Source organism: Nakaseomyces glabratus, chromosome G (assembly GCF_010111755.1).
Source record: "Nakaseomyces glabratus chromosome G, complete sequence".
NCBI lineage: Eukaryota > Fungi > Ascomycota > Saccharomycetes > Saccharomycetales > Saccharomycetaceae > Nakaseomyces > Nakaseomyces glabratus.
The window spans coordinates 984085-1006841 of NC_088957.1; the positions used below are offsets into that span (position 1 = coordinate 984085).

The following is a 22757-nucleotide window of genomic DNA, read 5'->3' on the forward strand; positions in this document are numbered from 1 at the left end:
GTAGAAGGGGTGATTGATTGGTTCATTCACAGTTTCTTGACGATTGCAGTAGTCTCTTCTTTTCAGCAAGGTCGAAAAGGCTCTTTCTAAATATTGGAATTTTGCAGTTATATATATATTTTTTTTTATTTTATAAAATAAGAATACTTTATTCAGTAGAAGAGGCAACAAAACATAACCTACAGTTTTGAAATTTTGGGTATTGTGCTATTGAACTACTACAAACAGTTTTAACTTCTTGTTTTTGATTTGATATTTTTTTTTGAAGCTTTTAATCAGTTAATTCAGCTACATTACCTAGAGGAACAACTGGAAACATTCAACTGGTTAATTATCATAACTTTGAAACAAACAAAAGCCTAATTTAGCTATAAGCAAACCCTCTTTTTATCAAAAAAATTGCAATACAATATAAATAGCGCAATGTTGTCTAGAGGCCAATTGTTGAGATCATCTGCCAGACATTACAGTATTGTTACTAAGGACCTTCCAGGAAATCTATCTGTACTAAGAGTTAAGGTACATGCTGGTTCTCGTTATGCGAACAAAGATGGTATCGCTCATCTGTTGTCTAGATTTAACTTCCAAAATACCAATACTAAGAGTGCTTTGAGATTGGTGAGGGAATCTGAGTTGTTGGGTGGCTGCACTAAGTCTACTGTTGACAGGGAATATATTACTCTGGAGGCCCGCTTCTTGAAAGAAAACCTGCCATACTATGTTAATGCGCTATCTAATGTTCTCTACAAGACCTCCTTCAGACCCCATGAATTACCAGAATCTGTTATTCCAGCTGCCAAGTACGACCTTGCTGTTGCTGATTCTAACCCAATCTTCCAAGCCGAAGACTTACTATACAACATCTCATTCAGAAATGGATTAGGAAACCCTGTCTTGTATGACTCTGTCGAAAAAGTTAGCATTGATGACTTGAAAGAATTCTCTTCCAAGGTCTACACAAAGGAAAATATCGAAATCGAAGGTGTTGGTATTAATGAAGCAGACTTAAAGAAGTTTGTCACTGAATCTCTATTTAACTCTTTACCACAAGGATCTAACCTGGCTTCATCCGCCAAGAGTGAAATTTTCACCGGTAAGGAAAGCAGATTAAGAAGAATCGGGGAGTCTGTTGCTTCAGTAGGTATTCCAGTTGCTTCAAAGGATTTCGGAAAGTTCCAAGCCCTTGAAGCTTATTTGAGCTCTGAATTGTTCCCTCTAACTGACCTTCTATCGGAAGTTAAATTCACCAAATATCCAGATGTTGGTTTCTTGACCTTCAGTGTGAAGAACGGTGATGCTACTGTTGTATCTGAAAACATCAAGAAGGTGGTTGGCGAGTTGAAGAAATCCCAAGATATTTCCAAGGCGACTGAACTCGCTAAATTGAAATTGGGAACTGAGACCTCTTCTCCTGTAGATATTAAATTTGATGGTGTCAAGGACTTCAAACTAGATGACAAGTTCAACTTTGCAGCTGTTGGTGATGTTTCTAAGTTGCCTTTCCGTGATCAATTGTAAATAATTGGGCTTGGGGAGTAATCTCGACTTATTTGGTGACGAAAATTACTTAAAATGGGACTCTCATCAAAAAAAATTTAATCAAAAGATGCTCTTTGTGTAAAAAGAAGAATGAAAGGCTGCTAATAACTGTTTCATGGAACAACATAAAACTAGTAGATTAGAAGCTTTGTCATTCAGAAACTGGTAAGCCTGAACTATTCGTTTTTTTTATTGTTATTTATTTATATTCCATCACTGACAAATACAATTAACCCCACATTGATTTCAATCTTTTTTTTTCAGTTTGACTTGAAGAAAACATCGAAGAATAAAATACGTTTTACTGGGAATTGTCAACTATCCTCTGTAATTTGTTGAACGTCCGCACTATCTAAGTAAATGTTCTAACGGTGCACAAAGAAGGAAGTGAGTGGCCATGGATAGTTTTCTAAAACACATGGCTCTGAAACATCAGCTCCAAATCTACATGTGTTAATATGGTGAACATTTTTCTTGTTGTACCCTTGCAGTGTTGACTTACAAATGCAACGAGTAATTTTCAACAAAAAACCATATACTTTGTATATATATATATATATATATAATATGATATTTATTCTTGATCATTATTTGTCTTTAACATCAGTAGCGATACTTCTGGGTTAAAAATAGGAAACATTAAAGCATTAATATCTATTTGCAAAAACTGTGAAATCTGATCAATTAAATAAGCTTAAAGGAAAACTATAGAGATGTAAAAGCTGGATAGAGTATATTCTACAATACGAAACTAGAATGTACTTCCATCTGACTTTCAACCAATGATATCTCTTGAATTTAAACACTGCATCTCCCCTACGAACAGAAAATCCCAATGGACAAAGAGTGAAGGAAGCTCCTTGTCATTTTTTCGTTTCGGAAGTATCGCAAGAACTTCTCTTTTCGTCCCATGTCAGGTCTAGGAAGACTCTTAAAGTGGTGGGAATGTGAAGACTGAGCCAATAGAACGAATGATTTGACAATCAAACAGAGAGGTTCTAAGGATTCTCAGTTTTTATTTGTAGGAGTGTTATGCTTCGTACTGAACTTTATAGTCTTCGCTTTGCGCAACACCTTCTGAGAAATATTGTCCACTCATTGAGCAGAATCTTCATTTAAAAAGGTATCACCGAAATAATATCTTCTGTGTGCAATCAGCTCTCTCGAATTTTTTATAATCTTTATTATTGGTCTCTAATATTGAGAGTCGATAATTTAAATATAATACAAGAACTTGTAATTCGAGGTCGAAACTACTTCAGAAGTCTTCGTTGTCTGTATTTCTGCTACTACACTCCAGAATTGTCAAGGTAATACAATAAGCGAAGAGCAACTAAGAAAAATACAACTTTATATCTGATAGCAATGCCACAATCATTCACATCCATTGCCAAGATTGGTGACTTTATCTTGAAGACACCTCTATTGTCTAAAATTTGTGTGCCAGTCTCAAAGCAGTATATTAAGTACTCTGGTTACCGCAAGCTAGGTCTAAGGTTTGACGATTTGATCGCAGAGGAAAACCCTATTATGCAAACAGCATTGAAGAGATTACCAGAAGGAGAGTCATATGCCAGAAACTATAGAATAATTAGAGCTCATCAAAGTGAGTTGACTAAGCACCTACTACCAAGAAATGAATGGGTTAAGGCCCAAGATGATGTTCCATATTTACTGCCTTATATCTTGGAAGCCGAAGCTGCTGCAAAGGAAAAGGAAGACCTTGATAACCTTGAATTGAGCAAGAAATAATTCAAACTAGTGGTTAAGGTGCCTTTTTATTTTGTTTTCCTCCTACTTGATATTTTCTTTCCTTTACATTTATCTAGCACTTTCAAAAACCGCAATATCATAACAAATGGTATATCTGAGAATTTTATTTACTCTCTATCACCATTGTTCTGTGTCTAGCTTCTATAGCACTCCATTTGGATGCAATTAGAAATTCTGCATTTACTTATCTTTATGGTTTGTTAAAAGCTGAATATCACAATATTGGAGGTTATATTTGTTACATTTATTTTTATTAACGGTACATTCAACATAACAATATTCCTCGAGGATTTTTATTTATTACCACAGTCTGTTTTTCAGTACTATTAGAGATTGGTCATATGAAATATACATAACCATGCTTGTATTATTTCTGGTGATCACTCCTCTCATATTATTTTATTTGTCTATTTGTCAATAGTCTAGTTTCTCTAGTATATATAAATATTCTCTACTTACAAAGATTCAAGATTCATTTCATTTTATTCTAAACAATAATCTCTTTCGACAGTTTTTCAGATTGTTAACGTTCAGAACACTGAATTACCTACACGGGAAATGCCTCTGTTCTGTATTGATAAAGCCTTCGTTACCGCTTCATGTAAAAAAAAACAATTATTGTTATTTAACAACTTTTAGATGGTATTTATGTGATACTGAACCGTTTCATGCATCTACAAGTATATACGTCTCTTAAATTAGTCAATTATTTTTTTTAGTTCCGATTTAACATAATTTTTCCGGGGCTTGTTTAAATTTTTTAACCAAAACATAAAAGTTTTATGCTTAGTTCTCTTGCACAAAAAGATAATACTTCCCTAAATAGTTGATTTTCTTGTCCCAAACATTGAGACTTATATGATAGAACTGAAATAAAGCAATGTGATAAAAAGATAAAGACAATGCAAGACACCTTTGGTACTCAGTTCTATTAACACGCGTATGAGGTATATAACCAGCAGCTTTGTGATCAGTAAGAGGTATGTATGAAAACTAAACATCTGCTATTTAATCTTTTTGAGTTAACTAGGACTTTTGATCATAATGCAAGCTCAGGTATATCTAAAGCGATATATATTAGACAGATGTTTAACCATTTACAGCTTTCTGTAACCAAACTTGCAGGATTCTACCATATAGATTATTGTGTGTGATCTTAGTGAGATATAACTTGGTTAATCTCAAGTGAAAGAAAAGTAAAATCTAATTTTTTGCTGTATTCCTTCACATGCAACACTGGTAAAGGTTTGTAAAATAGAGATACTTGAGTTTTTTTAAACGTAAAAATAATGTACTTGATCAATCATACCATACTCTTATTCTTTCATGTATTATATACATCGAGAAATAAATCTACAAATCCATGAACCTGTTATATAGTTTATAATTTCCCTATTAAAGATTAGAGCTCCTCTTAAATGTTGGCCAAAACGTTGATAAACAGGATATTTGTTTTTCTGTGCCTACGTTTTTTAAGAAAACTAAAGGATAGCTTTGAATTTGTATTTTTTTTATCAATATATAGTAACAATGTTGACACTGACCATTGACTGTAGAAAAGGCATATCTTTATATATGACTTTACAGATGAGTTGGGTACTGTTTCATTTATCTGAGAGGTTAAGATGAACAACAGAAACCATTGTTAGCAAATTACCTAGATATGCTAATTGCCATAATGTATGATCAGAATGATATGATTAATTTTACTAAGCATCACAGCTCTTAATATATTATTGGAAGACTAAGCAATTCTTTGATAGCATTATTTATATGTTAGGTGACGAAACGATCAAGAGTGTACTACTCATGAACAAATCAATGGTTAGCACTTGCTAAGTTTTAGATTCAGTATGATCTGATTGAGAACTACATAATAAGAATCATTCATGCAAAGCCGTTTAATTGTCAATACTATCTATGCAAGAAAACGGATTAGCGAGCTTGTATCAAGTCGTTTATGCATTGTTGGTTCGAAGTTTCATATTTGCAAACGTCACATTTCAATTTGCTTCAGGAAAATAACTCAAGACAATGTGCCATTTTGACTGAAGCTATTCAGTATTAAGGAACATGCTGAGGTATGTTTCCCTTAGAGCTATGGTTATATAATCTTTACAGACATACCTAACAATAATATAATAACCTTCAGATATCCAGCTCATGACGCATGTAGATTGGATGCAACCTTGCATCATACTGGCTTCCGATTGTGCGATCGGAACCAATGTATACCACTGTATTTCAGGATAAAAAATTAATACACTTGACAATCAAATATGACCCAAAACTCTAGAAGCGTGGGCACCCCACCCACTCGTATTTCATTTGATAACAAATCGTTCAAGTGCTGATGAGCTTCATCCTGCTGTACTTAAACGGTTAGTTCTAAAAACAAGAATAAGGTATATACGCTACAATATTATCACTGCAGTTCAGCCTAAAATATCTTTGTCTGATTTGAGTAGCCCTTGTTCCATAGGCATTCAATCGCAATGTTTGTTTTACTCTTTGTGTAATGATGTATCCCATACCTTGGTTAGTACTGATTAGGCCGCATGACCGAGATTTCATTACTTTCTACATCTCGCTAGGATTGGATTTGCACTTTTCGCATTTCCTGTAGAGATGTGACAATATCGAAAGCGAGATCTGAACAGAGAAAGATGAGATCAAAATACGACGGCTACGAGAAATCAGTACTTGAAAACGCGAGTTGGACACTGAGGCAGTTGGTCACTTAAAATATCGAACATCATGCTTTGTGTATTCTTTCTTTTTTTTTCAGGCCATTTTTCATGTACATATTTATACGCTACTTCTCTGCAGGACGGTGGGGGTTTTCAGATTTTAATTGCATTTGAACGAAACAATGGGAAAGGAAATTCTTAGCTCTTTTAAGTTACTCTTTGATCGCTGTCTCTCTTACGAACCTGCAGTGTTCACTGCCTTATCAATCTGATCAATGCTTAACAAAACCAACAACAAACGCTAAAATCGTTTCTTTACATACCAATGTGGACCTTTTACAAAGTATTTACTCATCTCGTATCTGAGAATTCAGACAATATATGAAAGGTTAAGAATCTTAGTAAGAGAACAGTATTTAATATTACGTTTAAATGTGTCTTTTATTCGACCAATGTTTGATAGTAGTACTTAATTGACGTCAACTTGTATCTTTTGGCTAGTTACCACTATTGATGTATAGATGTATGCAAACGAAATACGTGGACATTGAACGGCATCTATTTACATAATACTATGAAACAGATAATCTCACATTCATGTTAACGACTCTTTTTTGCTTTTGTTGATTTGAAACTTCAGTAGCATTTAGTATACCCATGTTAGAGCATGCCTAAAAGTTTATCTTTTGGGACATGAAATGCTAAGTTATCGAGATAACGAGTAAAATTGGTTAATGTTTATACGAATAAAGAGGTAGCTAAGCTGCTTTGTACACGTTCTTAAGGTAATCTAAATGAAGACATGTAAAGCAATAAATAACAAATGAGGCAGTAAAATTTTTATTTAAAAAATCATTCTAATTCAGCACTTTATGAGATTATATAAGAATGAGACTGCTTGTCTATCACAGATTATTTTTTGTAGTCTAGTATACATTATTGACTTGATAATAGAAAGTCAATATCAAACCGAAAAAAAATAATCAACTATGAAGCTATCCAACGCATTGGCTGCGGTAGCACTTGCTGTTTCTGGCGTTAATGCCATCGAACCAACAACCACGCTAGCCCCAACGGACTTCAGAGTTAACATGATCGAATTACAAGCTTACTTGGCTGATATCAAAGGCCACATGATGCAATATCTGAGTTTCCAAGGTGCTAACCCAAATCAGCCTTACCCAAGTCAAATGCTTGGTGCTGTGATGTTTGGAAATACTGGCCCACTTTCAGAGATTGCACCTGAAACAATCACAATGATGATTACAGGTGTCCCTTGGTATAGTGAAAGACTTGTTGGTGCTATTGCCGCAAGATTGGCTGACGCAGGTATTGTTACTGCCTGGCCATCTCCATCTCCATCTCCAAGTCCATCACCATCACCATCACCATCACCATCACCATCACCATCACCATCACCATCACCATCACCATCATCACCATCACCATCACCATCACCATCACCATCACCATCACCATCTCCATCACCAAGTCCATCACCATCTCCATCACCAAGTCCATCACCAAGTCCATCACCATCTCCATCACCAAGTCCATCACCAAGTCCATCACCAAAATCCCCATCACCATCTCCAAGCAGCTCCTCCTCATCCTCTTCTATGCCAAGCAGCTCCTCATCCTCCTCTTCTATGCCAAGCAGTTCCTCATCCTCCTCTTCTATGCCAAGCAGCTCCTCATCCTCCTCTTCTATGCCAAGCAGTTCCTCATCCTCCTCTTCTATGCCAAGCAGCTCTTCCTCTATGACACCATCTCAAAAGGCTTCCATAATCCCATCTTCTGCAGCTCCAAGCTCATCGTCTTCAATAGTCACAACTTCTTCTATATCATCTGCCGACGCATCGCCTGTTCTCCCATCATCGGTTGTTTCCTCATCCTCTACAGAGCCATCATCGGCTAATCCAAGATCAATTAGTTCTGTCTCTAACTCTACGACTATTATATCGATGTCTTCTCAAACAGGTTCTCTGAATAACATATCAAGCACTGTATTTGGCAACACCACAGTCTCAATGCCTTCTCCAACTACGGTAGTTGTAACCAACACTGTCGGGGAGGTCATTACTGAGGTCATCACTTATTGCCCAGAAACCGATCACCATGGTAACGTGGGAACCAGTACTTCCAGCTATATAATCGGTACTTCAAGGGTAAGTCAGGACACCATGACAACCAAGATAGTAGAAGATAATATCACAAAAACTGCCATTGTTTATTGTGAAACCACTACCGATTCCAAAGGACAAGCTTCCACAAAGACAGTCACTGTCTGTCCTGAATGCACTTCCATTAATTCCAAAAGTGGCTCCAAGAGTACGGAAACAGTTACAGCAACCACCAAGCCTGTCGTTAATGTTTCTAATGGAGTAACTTCGACCACCTTCATCACTGAATATGTTACTGTCAAATCAGGTATTCCTACAACATCCTCCACTCCAGGTGGTAAATCCGATGTTCAACAAGCAAAGATTGCTACCACAACTACAACTTTAACTAGTAAGCAACAACAGGATTCATCTATAAAGATTCAATCTCAATCTGGAACCGTGAAACCTCAGGTAGAACAACAAGTGTCTGCTTCTGCTGCTAAGCAACAACATTCAAGTGTTGTGGTATCACAATATGCAGGTTCAGCTGCATCTTTGAATGGTCTAGGCTCAATTGGAACCCTAGTAACATTATTAGTGTTAATGTTAATCAACTAACGATATCGTACATTGAAAAAAACCTTTATACCCATTTGTACCTACGGCGCATATTTTGACATATTGTTTTGTTCATAGTTAATAGATTCAATATTATGCCACATTTTATAGAATATAAAGATCTTTAAAATAACATTTCTTCTTGAAAGTAAATTTTTGTGAAGCATTTATAATGGAACCCCTCTATATTTTTTGTCCAAAATCCTATCGATCAACAGTTAAAGATGTTGCACGAACAACGTCACTCAAGAAGACGAAGAAATCGCAGGAAATTATATGAGGTTCAGATCGAAATCAAGATATTAGGCCAATTTTACTACTAGGGACTCAATAAGTAATTAATTCTGTTGCTCGAGAGTTCTTTAACACAAAATCTTTCTAGAAAAAAATCTTGGGAATACTAGCTTATCTACTAAAACTTACTTGAAAATTCCTAAGTGGCAAGCTAATATTAATTAATACTATTTGCAACTACCGAAAAGTTCTCTAAAATTGTTCTCTAATATTGTTCCCCACAAAGTCAAAGTTTATGGCCTGATAAGATACTGAACATGTAGACATAAGTACCTCTTTGCTAAGATTATCACTGCATGACCATTACAAGTTTATAATTACATTTGGTTATAAAAAAACCAACTGGAGATGTAGTAACAAGTCTGTATATTGTCCTATTTTATAAAGCTTAGAGTAGTTGTATGCACGTTATTCAGGCACTTTCGCAAAATCATGAGATTCGACGCTACGCGTACAGATGAAAAACAACTAAAGATCCTAACATTTAAAACTAGCAGACGACCTTAATTTACGAATATTACAGCTTCTTTTGGGATCTATTGTAATAGTTCCCACAATCTGAGTTCAGCTCCTTTTTTTTGCTTATCAATCTACCCCCTCGCCTGAATATTCTTATCGAAGGTTCTACGATGAAAATAATTTGACAGGTAGACTTCCTTGAGTTGGATGCAAAAGCAGCACATTAAAATAGTTTAAAGTTTCTATGAAAGCCTTGAAAACTTAAGCAGTTCTATTGTAATTTCCCATGTCGATAATTATAGAATCCCAACAAATCTATTATTAATTAATTCCTTGATATTGATGTACCATTTTGAAGAATACTAAGCATCCTAATGAGCATCATATCAGTAGTAATACATTTGACCTCGTTAACCGAAATTACAAAACAATTAAGCCATTAACTGCTTCGACAGAGTTGCAATTGTTGTGCAGATCTATTTTGAGCTTTAACATGGATTGGTATATAATGCCACTTATAATCAAGCGACATTCTCATTGCTCGCCTTTACTCGAATGCATTGTACAGTTACCTCTCATCAGTAATAAAAGTCACACTCATTCCATCACCTAATCTCAAATAACTAGATGATTTATGGAGGAGAAAATGTAGACAATACAACAGTTATCATATGGACTAACAAAATCCTCTATGACCAAATCATTTATCAGAATTAGAAGAATGTTTAATTTTTACTTGGTTTTATTAAATATTAAGCATAAGGACATATTATAGTTAAAATGAATAGAGCAAGAGTAACACTGACTAAAACCTCATTCTATCTTTAGTGAACAAAAAATAAACAAAACTAAGCTGGTAAATTTACCCAACTAAAGGCAGGGTAATTGGAAAAGTTGGAGTGGAGACTGAATATTAATTTACCCGGCTGTCATTTTGTCTAGTCATATAATTTTTTACCGTTGATATGGTTAATCAGGTGACCAAAATCTTAAATTGATAACTGTACTATTTGGCGACCTTTGGCTACATTATCATAAAACGTATCTTATTCTTAGATAAAGTATCTGATATAAGTTTTCAAGATTTTATTACTTTTTGTATTTGTCTAGACAGACAACAGAGCTGTCAATACAAGATTTACGATATATATTGGAGATCATCCACTACTCTCACTTTTAACCTTAAGATCTCTAATATGAGCGAATCGAACGGTTACAGAGTTTTGTGAAGTTTCTTCTCATTGTGATCCATACAGATAACATGCTAGTCATTCAAAAAGATCTTTGGTGTAAAAACTTAACAAGGAAAGTAAATCGTTCATCAGGAACCTTATCAATGAAGTGCCTGACCGAAGCATGTGGTAAATATAAAATGTATGCTCTCTTTCTTGAGGAAATCGATTGCGAATAGCTATATAATGAAAGTTTTTAAAAGTTGCTATTAATGGAAATCTTAAAAATCTAGGCTTTGCACTAGGCGTCCCTAAAATGCCGTACTTGTCATGAATGGGTTGGAATAACCTGAACTGTACATTGACAAGATATTGTTCAAGAATTGAATAGTTCTCTAAATTTGGAACAGAAATATACACAAATAATTACAGTTTCGACAAGATAAATTAGTAATCATTCAGTAAAGACTCCATATATAAGCAAACATGAATGAATTATAGCAGTGGGCTTACTCTCTGGTTCTTATACTAAAAAAATACTGCTGAGTAAGTATCTGTATTTGCTTCTTAAGCAAAATAAAGCCTCACTAATATTCCGACAGTTGTTAACAAATCACAAGATATAGTATTGTTTAAACTGAAATTCAATAAAAACTAAAATATGCTTGCATCTGTATAACCTTTCTTTCTATCAGTATTCATATTTAGACACACACAAATTAATAAACAAAACAGCTATATTTCTTATCCTATTTATAGAATCGACAGAGTTTGAAATATAATACTACACTCCTCAGGAGTTTAGGAAAGTTTTAGGTCTTTATTGTGATACAGAACTACAGTAACTATTATAATTAAACTTTATCAGATTCTACTTTGCAGTAGTATGCTAAGTTGTCAAAAATTGAACCTTTTTATAGGACAAGTAATGTTTATTGCTGAAAAGTTTTATCAACTGGAAGCGATAGCCTAACTCATTTTTAATTATTCAGATGTTCCTATATGCTTATTTCACAACTTATTAACTGGGGACTCTTGCTTTACATGACAAAGGTGTTCTTAAACTGGAATGTTGAACAAAATTTCAGCTTCGTGATATTAACCTGGAATGAAACAATAATAGACGAAATCCTGCATAAAACTAGCAAATCATATAGGGTACATATTTATCAAGAGATGACATAAAAATATGCAATATATCACTTCAGTCCAGTATATGGAGTAATGAATTCATACTTGGCTGTCCATGATATTCTTTCTGAGTATAATCTGTAAGATAACACTTTACACTTCATAGTATACAATAGTGACTAGAATAGTCTAAAACATCAATCTATCAGCACATTACCACTAAATTTAATATCCTTTAGGTTGGATCCATCAACCATATACTAAGCAATGATAAGGGACCATTATCACCAGTATGCTCATATTTGGGATCATCATTAGTAAATATATGTATGTTATTGTCATTTGAGACACCTGTATCAGCGGAAAGAGTATGGCTTAACAAAAAGTCCAGCGAAGGAGGAATAATAATTAAATTACGAATAACTTAAAATTGTTAATCTTGAATACAAATAGTGCTTCATGAAAGTCTACTAATTAGATTGTAATCAGGTGATCTATATTCTAAAATAATCTCTGTTGGCATAAAGTTAATTAATAATAAAATCCTCCAAAAATAAGATATTTATTACTTTGAGTGGCGGATCAATACGCTTTCTAGTTTGATATTGAAATCACAAAAAATCATTAAAGCACCATAGTATGAATGCTTTGTTTATAAATTTGATGTTCTTAAACGTGACTTTCATAAATACATGTCAAATACAACATAGATGATAAGAAAGCTTTTTAACCAAATTAAATTACGTTACTAATAAGCTTAAAATGTGATTAACTCTTTAGGTTGTTTATACTTTATGTATTTATGGATATTTTAACGTAGGTTCAATCATTAGGAAAACCAAATAAAGAAAAACACTCAGAAATGAATAAAATACACAACTTTTAGTTGAAATCATTATACCAAGCCCTTCTTTATACCAAAATACCAGGTAAAGGAACGAGTACTACGTATTATCAATGATTAAGATTAACAAATGCTGCAAATTAATATAATTTTGTGGCTTAATCTAGTTGAACTTGTAATTTCATTCTATTTTCTTTTAGTTATGTCATTCATTTCATAATAATTTTCAATTTAAGGTGGTATTAAATTACCATTTTTTGATGCAATTTCAATATACGACATGGGTTTATGAAATTATTTGGAGTTCTATGAAACCCATCAGAAATATACTGCTTATCAATACATTATTAATCTTACTAAACTGTTCTATCGTGGTAACTCGAACATCTATTGAAATACATATGCGAAAACAATGAGCTTCAAAGAGGCCTTCAAGTCTTTGTGTGTACCAGACAAAAAAGATAGTAATTCATAATGATAGACAAACGAATATGATTACAATCGGAAGTCCCAATTTTAATAGGTATTTTCTTAATTAATGAAATGTATGAAACTTTTTCTGGTGGGATGGCTGTAATTACTATCTTTTTGCAATTAAAGACTAGACCAAAAACTGGTCTGAATTTTTAATGATAGATTATAAACAGTAACAAATGATAGAGCATTAGATTTGTTTAGGTAGATTTTGTAGGCAAAAAAAAGAATATTGAACATGTTACTTTGATATACCTACCAAAATAGTGTCATACGCATGTTATTAACTTGCTTATTGTTTCACATTCAATTGTTTTATTATCTTTTAAATTTCTTTTTGTCCCCTTTTCTTTTGTTTCAGTGGTAAAATCATCTCTAATTTTACTGATATTTCCCTAACATATAATCTACTAAATATAACTTACTTAAATTACAAAATTTCTACATCTAGCTATCTGTTACCGTTTCTATCACATATACCATGCATATTGTTTTGGCCATTGCTTAATTTCGATGCTTTTGCAATAACAATAACTATTGGGTAGAAAAGGCACTAAAAATCTTTCAAAGGTTTTTACAAAGCTCATTACTTGAAATTCAATATCAATACTAAAATTGATATATTTTTTAATTTGCTGATATATTAATTTGTTGCTCTAAAGGCTGTAACACTTGCTAGACCGATACCTTTACTGTTGCATGTACTTATAAGCAATGGTAGAAAACTTATTCACAATATAACTATATCGTGTATAAACTCGTAATCTAGCAGTGTATATATTTACAATATAAAAAAAAGCAATAAACTTACTTGAACCCAGAAATTCATCACAGTGAAGATAAAAATACAATGAGTGCATCTGGTCAGTAAGTCATACTCCAATAAAACTTCTACTTCAAAACCTAACATCTTGAAAGTCTCTTCTACATTAGTTTTCATAAACAGTATTCTTTTTTGTCTAGCAAAAAAGTTATAACTCGATTTCAAATTGCTTTTTTTGTTTCGTTTCAAATATTTCGTTTCTAATTTTAAACACATATCAATGTTATAGAGCACTTGTTGTGACTGAATAATAGGGCAAATGATGATGGATTATACAAGGATCTTTACACTGTTTAGTTTACTGATATTTACAGTCATATTGGAATATTTCAATAAAATTTTCAGATTTTTATATCTCTTTTCGAGGCTTGGTATCAAAAAGAATCAATAACCACACATTGAGTAGAATTGGAATAAAATTGAGATTAAATACACCTAAGTCATTTAGTTGACCATTAAACAAACAATAATTTATACAGTGACTTCAATGTTTCTGACAGTCATAATAGTACCTTTTTTTTTCCAAGCAAAAATTATTTCTTGTACACTTTTGAGTATTTTGGTAACTTTAAAGTCAATGACCACTACAGTTATATGTAAATCACTCCTCTAAGGATTGATTTAGTTCATGAGACGATTGGGAGCTTTCTCCATTTTGATTTTCATCTTCCAAAAATTAAACCTATCACAATCTAAAGTATTATTTATATTACTTAAGTCAAACTTGAAACTGTATGAGTTCGTTTTTTATTAGTATTTGAGAACACTCAAAAACGAATCTTAATCTAATTATATTAATAATAATAATTTAAAAATCTCGCTATTTCTCATCAACATTCCTTAAATGGCTCTGTTAATGTTTTTCTCCAGACATAACATTTAAAGACTCTTCCTAATACTGATTGAAGTGCTCATAATATAACTCGCCACAAATTTATTGTTCAATAAATGGGCTTTATTTTTTATCTCCAATATTCAAATAGATTGCTGTTAAAAGTGCATTATCAAATTTTACTTATCAAGCTGGCATATAATATTTTGGTTCTTAATTAAAGAAATGCTATTTCATTGTCTGCTCAATAAGAATACACCTGGCTAATTTCCCCCAAATTACGACCATAATGTGCAATATGGGACATTTGAATATCAATATCAAACATCCAAAATGAAAAACATGTTGTATTACCTCTACAGCTATTATCGGTAATAAATATTCAATCATATTACTAATATCTAGAGCGCATTTTTCAGAGTTTAACGTATGAATAAATTATACTAATATAACAAGAATCTTAGTCCTTTTATCAACATTTATCTCAACATTAATAAGAAGATACGAATATATAATTAAAAATCTAAGAATACTAGGTGTAGCATTTTTATCTATTGTTACAAGCTAACCTATTGATAATTAAGGGCATTTCAAATATATCATATGACTGTTAATATTCCAAATTAAAAGTTGTTTTTAATTACTCAAGAAACTTAGATTATAGTGACCTAATTCACATAAAGGAATGAAAGTACAGGCTGAGATTTTGTTTACATTAGAATTGCTCACTAATAATTAAACATAGTATTATTGCTAACCGTGTGAACAATCATCAAAAGGGGTATTAATCGAGTTTACAATGTCAAAAGTGTTTTATAATAACCGTTTGTGAATATAATGACAAAAAAAAAGGATAAAAAGCAATTTTGAACTTGTGACGGGACCCACTGATTTTCTGTTTTGAAACCTTTAAAAAAACTGTCCCTAAATTCAAAGATAGTAAATCTTGTCATGAAGAAAATTAGTTTCAACAAAATTTGGTTTTAATAGTCTGTTTAACTTATATGTAGTTATATAAACGGGTAGTTCGCAATTTACTCTAATACTTTATATCTCATCAATTCTATCAGTTACAATAAAAGACAAAAAAAAGAAGTTATAATTCTTTGCAATACCTTAACACTCACGGTGCTTTTGAAGTATATAGATGTAATTCCATTCAAATTAGAAAAAAATAACTTTGATATTTGCTGTTCCAATACTTCAAGTTTATAGAAACAAAACTTATACTTTTTATCTTATAATTTGTAGTTTTTACCAACTAGACAAGATGATCTCAAAAATGCAGCAACAACAACGAAAACAACCAATACACATAATGTAGGTGTTGCTTAATTATATTCATGAAAGATCATATAAAAAAAAGACTTGACAAAACCATAGGAATAAAAATATTTATATTTTGTATGATACATTAACAAAAGCTTTTGAATGCTTTCACTTCACGAGAAAGAGTATAATCTTAAACATTTCATTAAAAAGTTCTCCTATTCATAAAATACTGAAATTACTTCATCCAACATTGGCTATTATACACTCCAAATGTTCTAGATTCAAAACAGATTTCAATTAGTTAGTGAGATATTAGATGTTAGTACAAAGATAAGGACTTCTGGAGATGTTAATATTACGAATCTTTTAATGTGTTTTGTTTGATGATTTAATGTTGTCAATACTACTCACACTGGAAAAAACGAGAAGAATCTATACATCATTACATATTTTGTATTTTTGACCATAAATTATTTGGCAATTTAGCTTTATTAATCATATATCGATGAAATGCCCCTTCCACTGATATGCCATTTTCATGAACAAAAAAGAAACATCTGATAGAGCTCGATTTTTTTGCTGTATAACTAAACGAAAACCATAACTGAATTCGCAGTAGAAATTGGCGAATGATATAAGAACTATGCAACCTAAAAAAAAAACTTTTTCCCTATACGATACACATTTATTATCTTATTTTTCTTTGTTCTATTTGTGATTATAGCTGTTTTTTACATTAACATATTTCACGGATGTAAGCAGATATGAAAAAATTTATGAAGTCACTCCATGGAAAAAAACCAGACATTCTAACTAAATAAACGAAAAGAAATGTTGTCTCAGTATTTCACTCAATTATTGATGGGAATTGACACTTCTAGAGTTTAAGCCATTTTTATCTACCATAGATGTTGCAACCTCTTTACATATTTGCCAAATTGGGAAAATTTTTGATTTTTTTTCAAAACTTTGCCAACCCAAATAGTCGCAATTGTGAAATGTTTTTTCTTTTTCTCTGATTTCATTACTCCTACAAATCATTCTATGGGAGCTGGTGCGTATTTGAAACAATTCTGGAAAAGAAATTAAACAAAATAGGGGTCAAGAAGAGGCTGCAGGTGACTTCCAATATGAAGATCGATCAATAGGGGTATGCACCCAGTGAGGACCAAGTAAAGGATTCATTCCACGTAGGTACAGAGACATCTATAATTATTATTAAAAATCACCTTTGAATTATTATGGTCTCGATAAAGATTCCAACTTTCAATCAGGTAAAATCTCTGATGTTAGTACCATATGCGTTACTTATTATAATAACCAAATTTTGATACTTAAATGTATTAATTAATTACTTGATGAATTTTCTTCAAGAATATTGAATGAAAAGAAATGAAAAAGAAATGACCAATCTTTATGTTTCAGGGGTTTATCATTTGTTTTATAAGATTTTATTGGTTGAAGGTCTCACAATAACGGAAAAACACCTTTACCAACTCAATCGTGACATAGTAATGGATCATGATATTTCCGTCAGTAGCTCAAATTGTGTTTCTGAAGTCCAATTTGGAAGTGTACTCGCCTAATACATGGAAGATGAAGAAATACTTTGCTATGTAATGCCATCAGCAATACTGAGATAGAAAAGAAAATAGTCTCTAAGATAGTGTTTCACATCATTTTAATGGCAATAAACTAATCCTTTGTACCAGTTATAACCCATATTAAATCGTTTTTTGAGTTAAAGAATAAACAAAAGAAAGGTCCTCTGATTAATTACTTACCTTTTGATTACTGAAAACTTAGTAAAGATTATGGGAAACAATGATACTACGAGTAAAATACAAATAATCAGGGAAAAATTTAATTTATCAGAACTGAATCAAAATTGAGCTAATGTAGAATTTTGTTATACTTAAGATGTTTAGGGGCTGTTGTCATCATCATATAGGTTTATTTTTTTAAGGCAATGCATGCTAGAATATGTTGTAATAACTTCGATATGTAGTATGTCAATACGCTATCCACTTCTTATATACTTGCAGCGACTCATGCCTAGGATTTACTGCTATAATAATTATTGTGAAATGGAATAACCGATAGAAAACTTTTGTGAATCACTATAACTTTTTCACACATATAAAGACAGCACTTTGTTTGTAATGAGATGACTGAGATTTTGATTACTTAAAATTTCCTTTCTCAATCAACAAAAATATCCATTAACTGAAAAAGAATACCATAATCAATGAAAGGGATATTTATTTGCCTGTGGATATTGCTACTAAGGCATACACTTTCCGCTGATACAGGTATCTCAAATGACAATAACATACATATATTTACTAATGATGATCCCAAATATGAGCATACTGGTGATATTGGTTCCCCTACCATTGCCTGGTATATGGTTGATGGACCCAACCTAAAGGAAATAACTTATAACGGTAATGTCCAATTAGACTCTTACTTTTTACTTAAAGCAACTGAGGGTAATACGGGGTACCAGTTCAACTATCATGGTGGTTCATTTGAAGTTGGTGGGGGACAGGGTATTTTCAACGAGTTAGCAAGTGGTCCAACTATTGTGAATATGCAGGGCGATTCCTTTAATGGTAAAGGTACATCAAATTATACTGCCGGTGTTCGTGAAGGGAGCACTATATACATGGACTTTACAAATTATTACACCCAGGACAGCTATATCGAGAACTTTCAATCAGTGACATATTCAGCTACTACCAATGCAACAATAGATAAGTACATCCTAATCAACACCGACGTTTATATACTAGGCCCTGTTCTTCTCTCCCCTACTTACTATGACTCCCCTGTTTTACACAAGTCAAACATATGGCTAGACTCACCGGATATTGCTGACATTTCTGGATCCAATTTCCAATTCGGTGGGGAGGGAAATAGCGGGTTATACATTAAAGATAGTGCTGCAACCAAAGACAAAGAAATAAAACTGTCAGACAGCTTTTTAGACTCAAACAATACGATTGCTTTTGATACCCCAATACAATCTCTAAACTGGTTACATACCGGTCTTTTTCCTGGAAGGTCCGGAATTCTAGTAGTTCATACTACAAAGAATACGTATAATATCTCATTTCGCGCACTAGGACACCATTATTGTCTAACTGATAAAAATTTTAAGATCACAAAGACAGATGTAAATCATAATGGAACATCCATCGAAATGTTCCAGGTAACTTACGATCCCACATCTAATGTCCAATGCCCTCCACCATATACCGTAACGCAAGAATACAATATAATACCAACTAATTGCTTTGTAGAAGATATCTGGGTAATATCCTTTATTGGAACAACGAGTATTTCATACATCGAAGAAACGATGATAACAATATGCAAAAAAGAAGATTACACCACGACGATCGACAAGGGCAACGGCGACTTCGAGACAGACCTCGTCTCCCACATCACCACCAAGGACTCCAACGGCAACCCTACCACCATCGTCACCACCATCCCATTGACCAAGCCCAGCGGCGAGGCCGACTACACCACGACGATCGACAAGGGCAACGGCGACTTCGAGACAGACCTCGTCTCCCACATCACCACCAAGGACTCCAACGGCAACCCTACCACCATCGTCACCACCATCCCATTGACCAAGCCCAGCGGCGAGGCCGACTACACCACGACGATCGACAAGGGCAACGGCGACTTCGAGACAGACCTCGTCTCCCACATCACCACCAAGGACTCCAACGGCAACCCTACCACCATCGTCACCACCATCCCATTGACCAAGCCCAGCGGCGAGGCCGACTACACCACGACGATCGACAAGGGCAACGGCGACTTCGAGACAGACCTCGTCTCCCACATCACCACCAAGGACTCCAACGGCAACCCTACCACCATCGTCACCACCATCCCATTGACCAAGCCCAGCGGCGAGGCCGACTACACCACGACGATCGACAAGGGCAACGGCGACTTCGAGACAGACCTCGTCTCCCACATCACCACCAAGGACTCCAACGGCAACCCTACCACCATCGTCACCACCATCCCATTGACCAAGCCCAGCGGCGAGGCCGACTACACCACGACGATCGACAAGGGCAACGGCGACTTCGAGACAGACCTCGTCTCCCACATCACCACCAAGGACTCCAACGGCAACCCTACCACCATCGTCACCACCATCCCATTGACCAAGCCCAGCGGCGAGGCCGACTACACCACGACGATCGACAAGGGCAACGGCGACTTCGAGACAGACCTCGTCTCCCACATCACCACCAAGGACTCCAACGGCAACCCTACCACCATCGTCACCACCATCCCATTGACCAAGCCCAGCGGCGAGGCCGACTACACCACGACGATCGACAAGGGCAACGGCGACTTCGAGACAGACCTCGTCTCCCACATCACCACCAAGGACTCCAACGGCAACCCTACCACCATCGTCACCACCATCCCATTGACCAAGCCCAGCGGCGAGGCCGACTACACCACGACGATCGACAAGGGCAACGGCGACTTCGAGACAGACCTCGTCTCCCACATCACCACCAAGGACTCCAACGGCAACCCTACCACCATCGTCACCACCATCCCATTGACCAAGCCCAGCGGCGAGGCCGACTACACCACGACGATCGACAAGGGCAACGGCGACTTCGAGACAGACCTCGTCTCCCACATCACCACCAAGGACTCCAACGGCAACCCTACCACCATCGTCACCACCATCCCATTGACCAAGCCCAGCGGCGAGGCCGACTACACCACGACGATCGACAAGGGCAACGGCGACTTCGAGACAGACCTCGTCTCCCACATCACCACCAAGGACTCCAACGGCAACCCTACCACCATCGTCACCACCATCCCATTGACCAAGCCCAGCGGCGAGGCCGACTACACCACGACGATCGACAAGGGCAACGGCGACTTCGAGACAGACCTCGTCTCCCACATCACCACCAAGGACTCCAACGGCAACCCTACCACCATCGTCACCACCATCCCATTGACCAAGCCCAGCGGCGAGGCCGACTACACCACGACGATCGACAAGGGCAACGGCGACTTCGAGACAGACCTCGTCTCCCACATCACCACCAAGGACTCCAACGGCAACCCTACCACCATCGTCACCACCATCCCATTGACCAAGCCCAGCGGCGAGGCCGACTACACCACGACGATCGACAAGGGCAACGGCGACTTCGAGACAGACCTCGTCTCCCACATCACCACCAAGGACTCCAACGGCAAGCCTACCACGATTATAACAACTGTGACTCTAGTAGAAGAACCAGTTTACACAGCTGTGTTTGTTTCTGATGGTCACACGATCACAGCTGTTGTTTCTCATGTTACAACTACCAATGATATCGGTCAGACGGTCACCACTACTGTGACCGTTATTTCATATGATCAAGTAGGTGAAGGTGTATACACTTCTGCTCCTGCTTACTCTCAGCCCCCAGTAACTACGACAACTGTGAGTGCAGACACTACTACCGCCACTGTTGTAATTTCGTACTTCCCATCTATTGGCGTCGATGGAGTCACCAGGACAGGTACAACAACCGTCTCCACGGTATCTGTCGGAGGTGAAGCCGACTACACTACAACAGTCGACAGGGGCAATGGCAGTATCGAAACTGATGTCATTTCGCATATCACCACTACCGACTCCAATGGTAATCCTACAACAATAACCACCACGATCACCAATGCACCTGCACCTTCGATTTCTAAAGCAAATATTGGGTCTGACTACACCACCACCGTGGTTTCGAACGGTCACACGTTCACCGAGGTTGTATCCCATAGCACAGGTACTGATGAGCACGGTCACACAATTGTTTCTACAGTAACGCAAACCGTAGGTGTCCAGAGTCATGGCAGCACTGTCTCAAGTGCAGCACCTGCCTCAACAGTATCCGGTGCAGAGTCTAATGCTCCTGGAACAGCAGGTGTAGGTGGTATTGTCAACTCTCAGAAACCTCAGTCACAAAATGTGGCTGGTCAAGGGTCTGGCAACGAAAAGCCAACACAAGCTGCTGGCACAGCCGGTGGTAGTCGCTCTGGATCTGGATCTGGCTCTGGCTCTGGGTCAGTGCACCAATCGGCAGGCAATATTGTACCATCTGGATCTCCATCTGTTCAGAGTGCAAAGGGTACTGCATCGCCAGTCAGTGGTATTCATGGTAGCCAAACACCACACTCTGTACCTTCACAAGCTCAACAACAAGGACAAGGACAAGGCCAAGGACAAGCACCATCGTCACGTCAACAGGCTGCCACGACTGTTCTATTATCATCTGGTTCCTCTGTTGACAACATCGGCAGTGGATTCAGCAGCACGCAAACAGCTTCTGTCCTACAGGGTAAGGGTGCTTCGATTAGAGTTGCTTCTTCCAGTATTGTATTCTCAATGATTGTAGTAATAGTTTTCGGTATGATCTAAAGTGTACTAGTTCTGTGACTGATCAACATGTACAATATTACAAACGTTCGTCCAGCCATGATTTTTAGATAGGCTGTTTCTTTCAATATGAACATTGATAAAAAAGACTGATTATAGTCCAACAAAACAAAAAAAAACTGAAAAAACACTAAAGTAAAAAAAAACTGAAGCTTCCCTATATATATTTATTGTTCGTAATTTGGGGCTATTATTTTTGTTTCAGGTACTGTTTTTTATATCTCATATTAATAATGTGAGCAGT

General features: G+C 35.8%; 4 protein-coding genes across 4 annotated transcripts; all 4 read left to right on the forward strand.

Moving 5' to 3' along the window:
• Positions 1 to 423: 423 nt before the first annotated feature.
• QCR2 (ubiquinol--cytochrome-c reductase subunit 2) lies at positions 424 to 1518 on the forward strand (the record flags this gene model as incomplete). The annotated part of the gene is made up of 1 exon (XM_446801.1): positions 424 to 1518. One exon carries the CDS (start codon positions 424 to 426, stop codon positions 1516 to 1518), a length of 1095 nt encoding a protein of 364 aa, XP_446801.1.
• A 1386-nt stretch (positions 1519 to 2904) lies between these two features.
• On the forward strand, positions 2905 to 3291 carry QCR7 (ubiquinol--cytochrome-c reductase subunit 7; the record flags this gene model as incomplete). The annotated part of the gene is made up of 1 exon (XM_446802.1): positions 2905 to 3291. One exon carries the CDS (start codon positions 2905 to 2907, stop codon positions 3289 to 3291), a length of 387 nt encoding a protein of 128 aa, XP_446802.1.
• Positions 3292 to 6991: 3700 nt separating this feature from the next.
• On the forward strand, positions 6992 to 8725 carry PAU4 (seripauperin PAU4; the record flags this gene model as incomplete). Its single annotated transcript, XM_446803.1, has 1 exon — positions 6992 to 8725. The coding sequence occupies one exon, from the start codon at positions 6992 to 6994 to the stop codon at positions 8723 to 8725; it is 1734 nt and encodes a 577-aa protein (XP_446803.1).
• A 9549-nt stretch (positions 8726 to 18274) lies between these two features.
• On the forward strand, positions 18275 to 22495 carry AWP12 (beta strand repeat-containing protein; the record flags this gene model as incomplete). Its single annotated transcript, XM_446805.2, has 1 exon — positions 18275 to 22495. The coding sequence occupies one exon, from the start codon at positions 18275 to 18277 to the stop codon at positions 22493 to 22495; it is 4221 nt and encodes a 1406-aa protein (XP_446805.2).
• Positions 22496 to 22757: the final 262 nt, after the last annotated feature.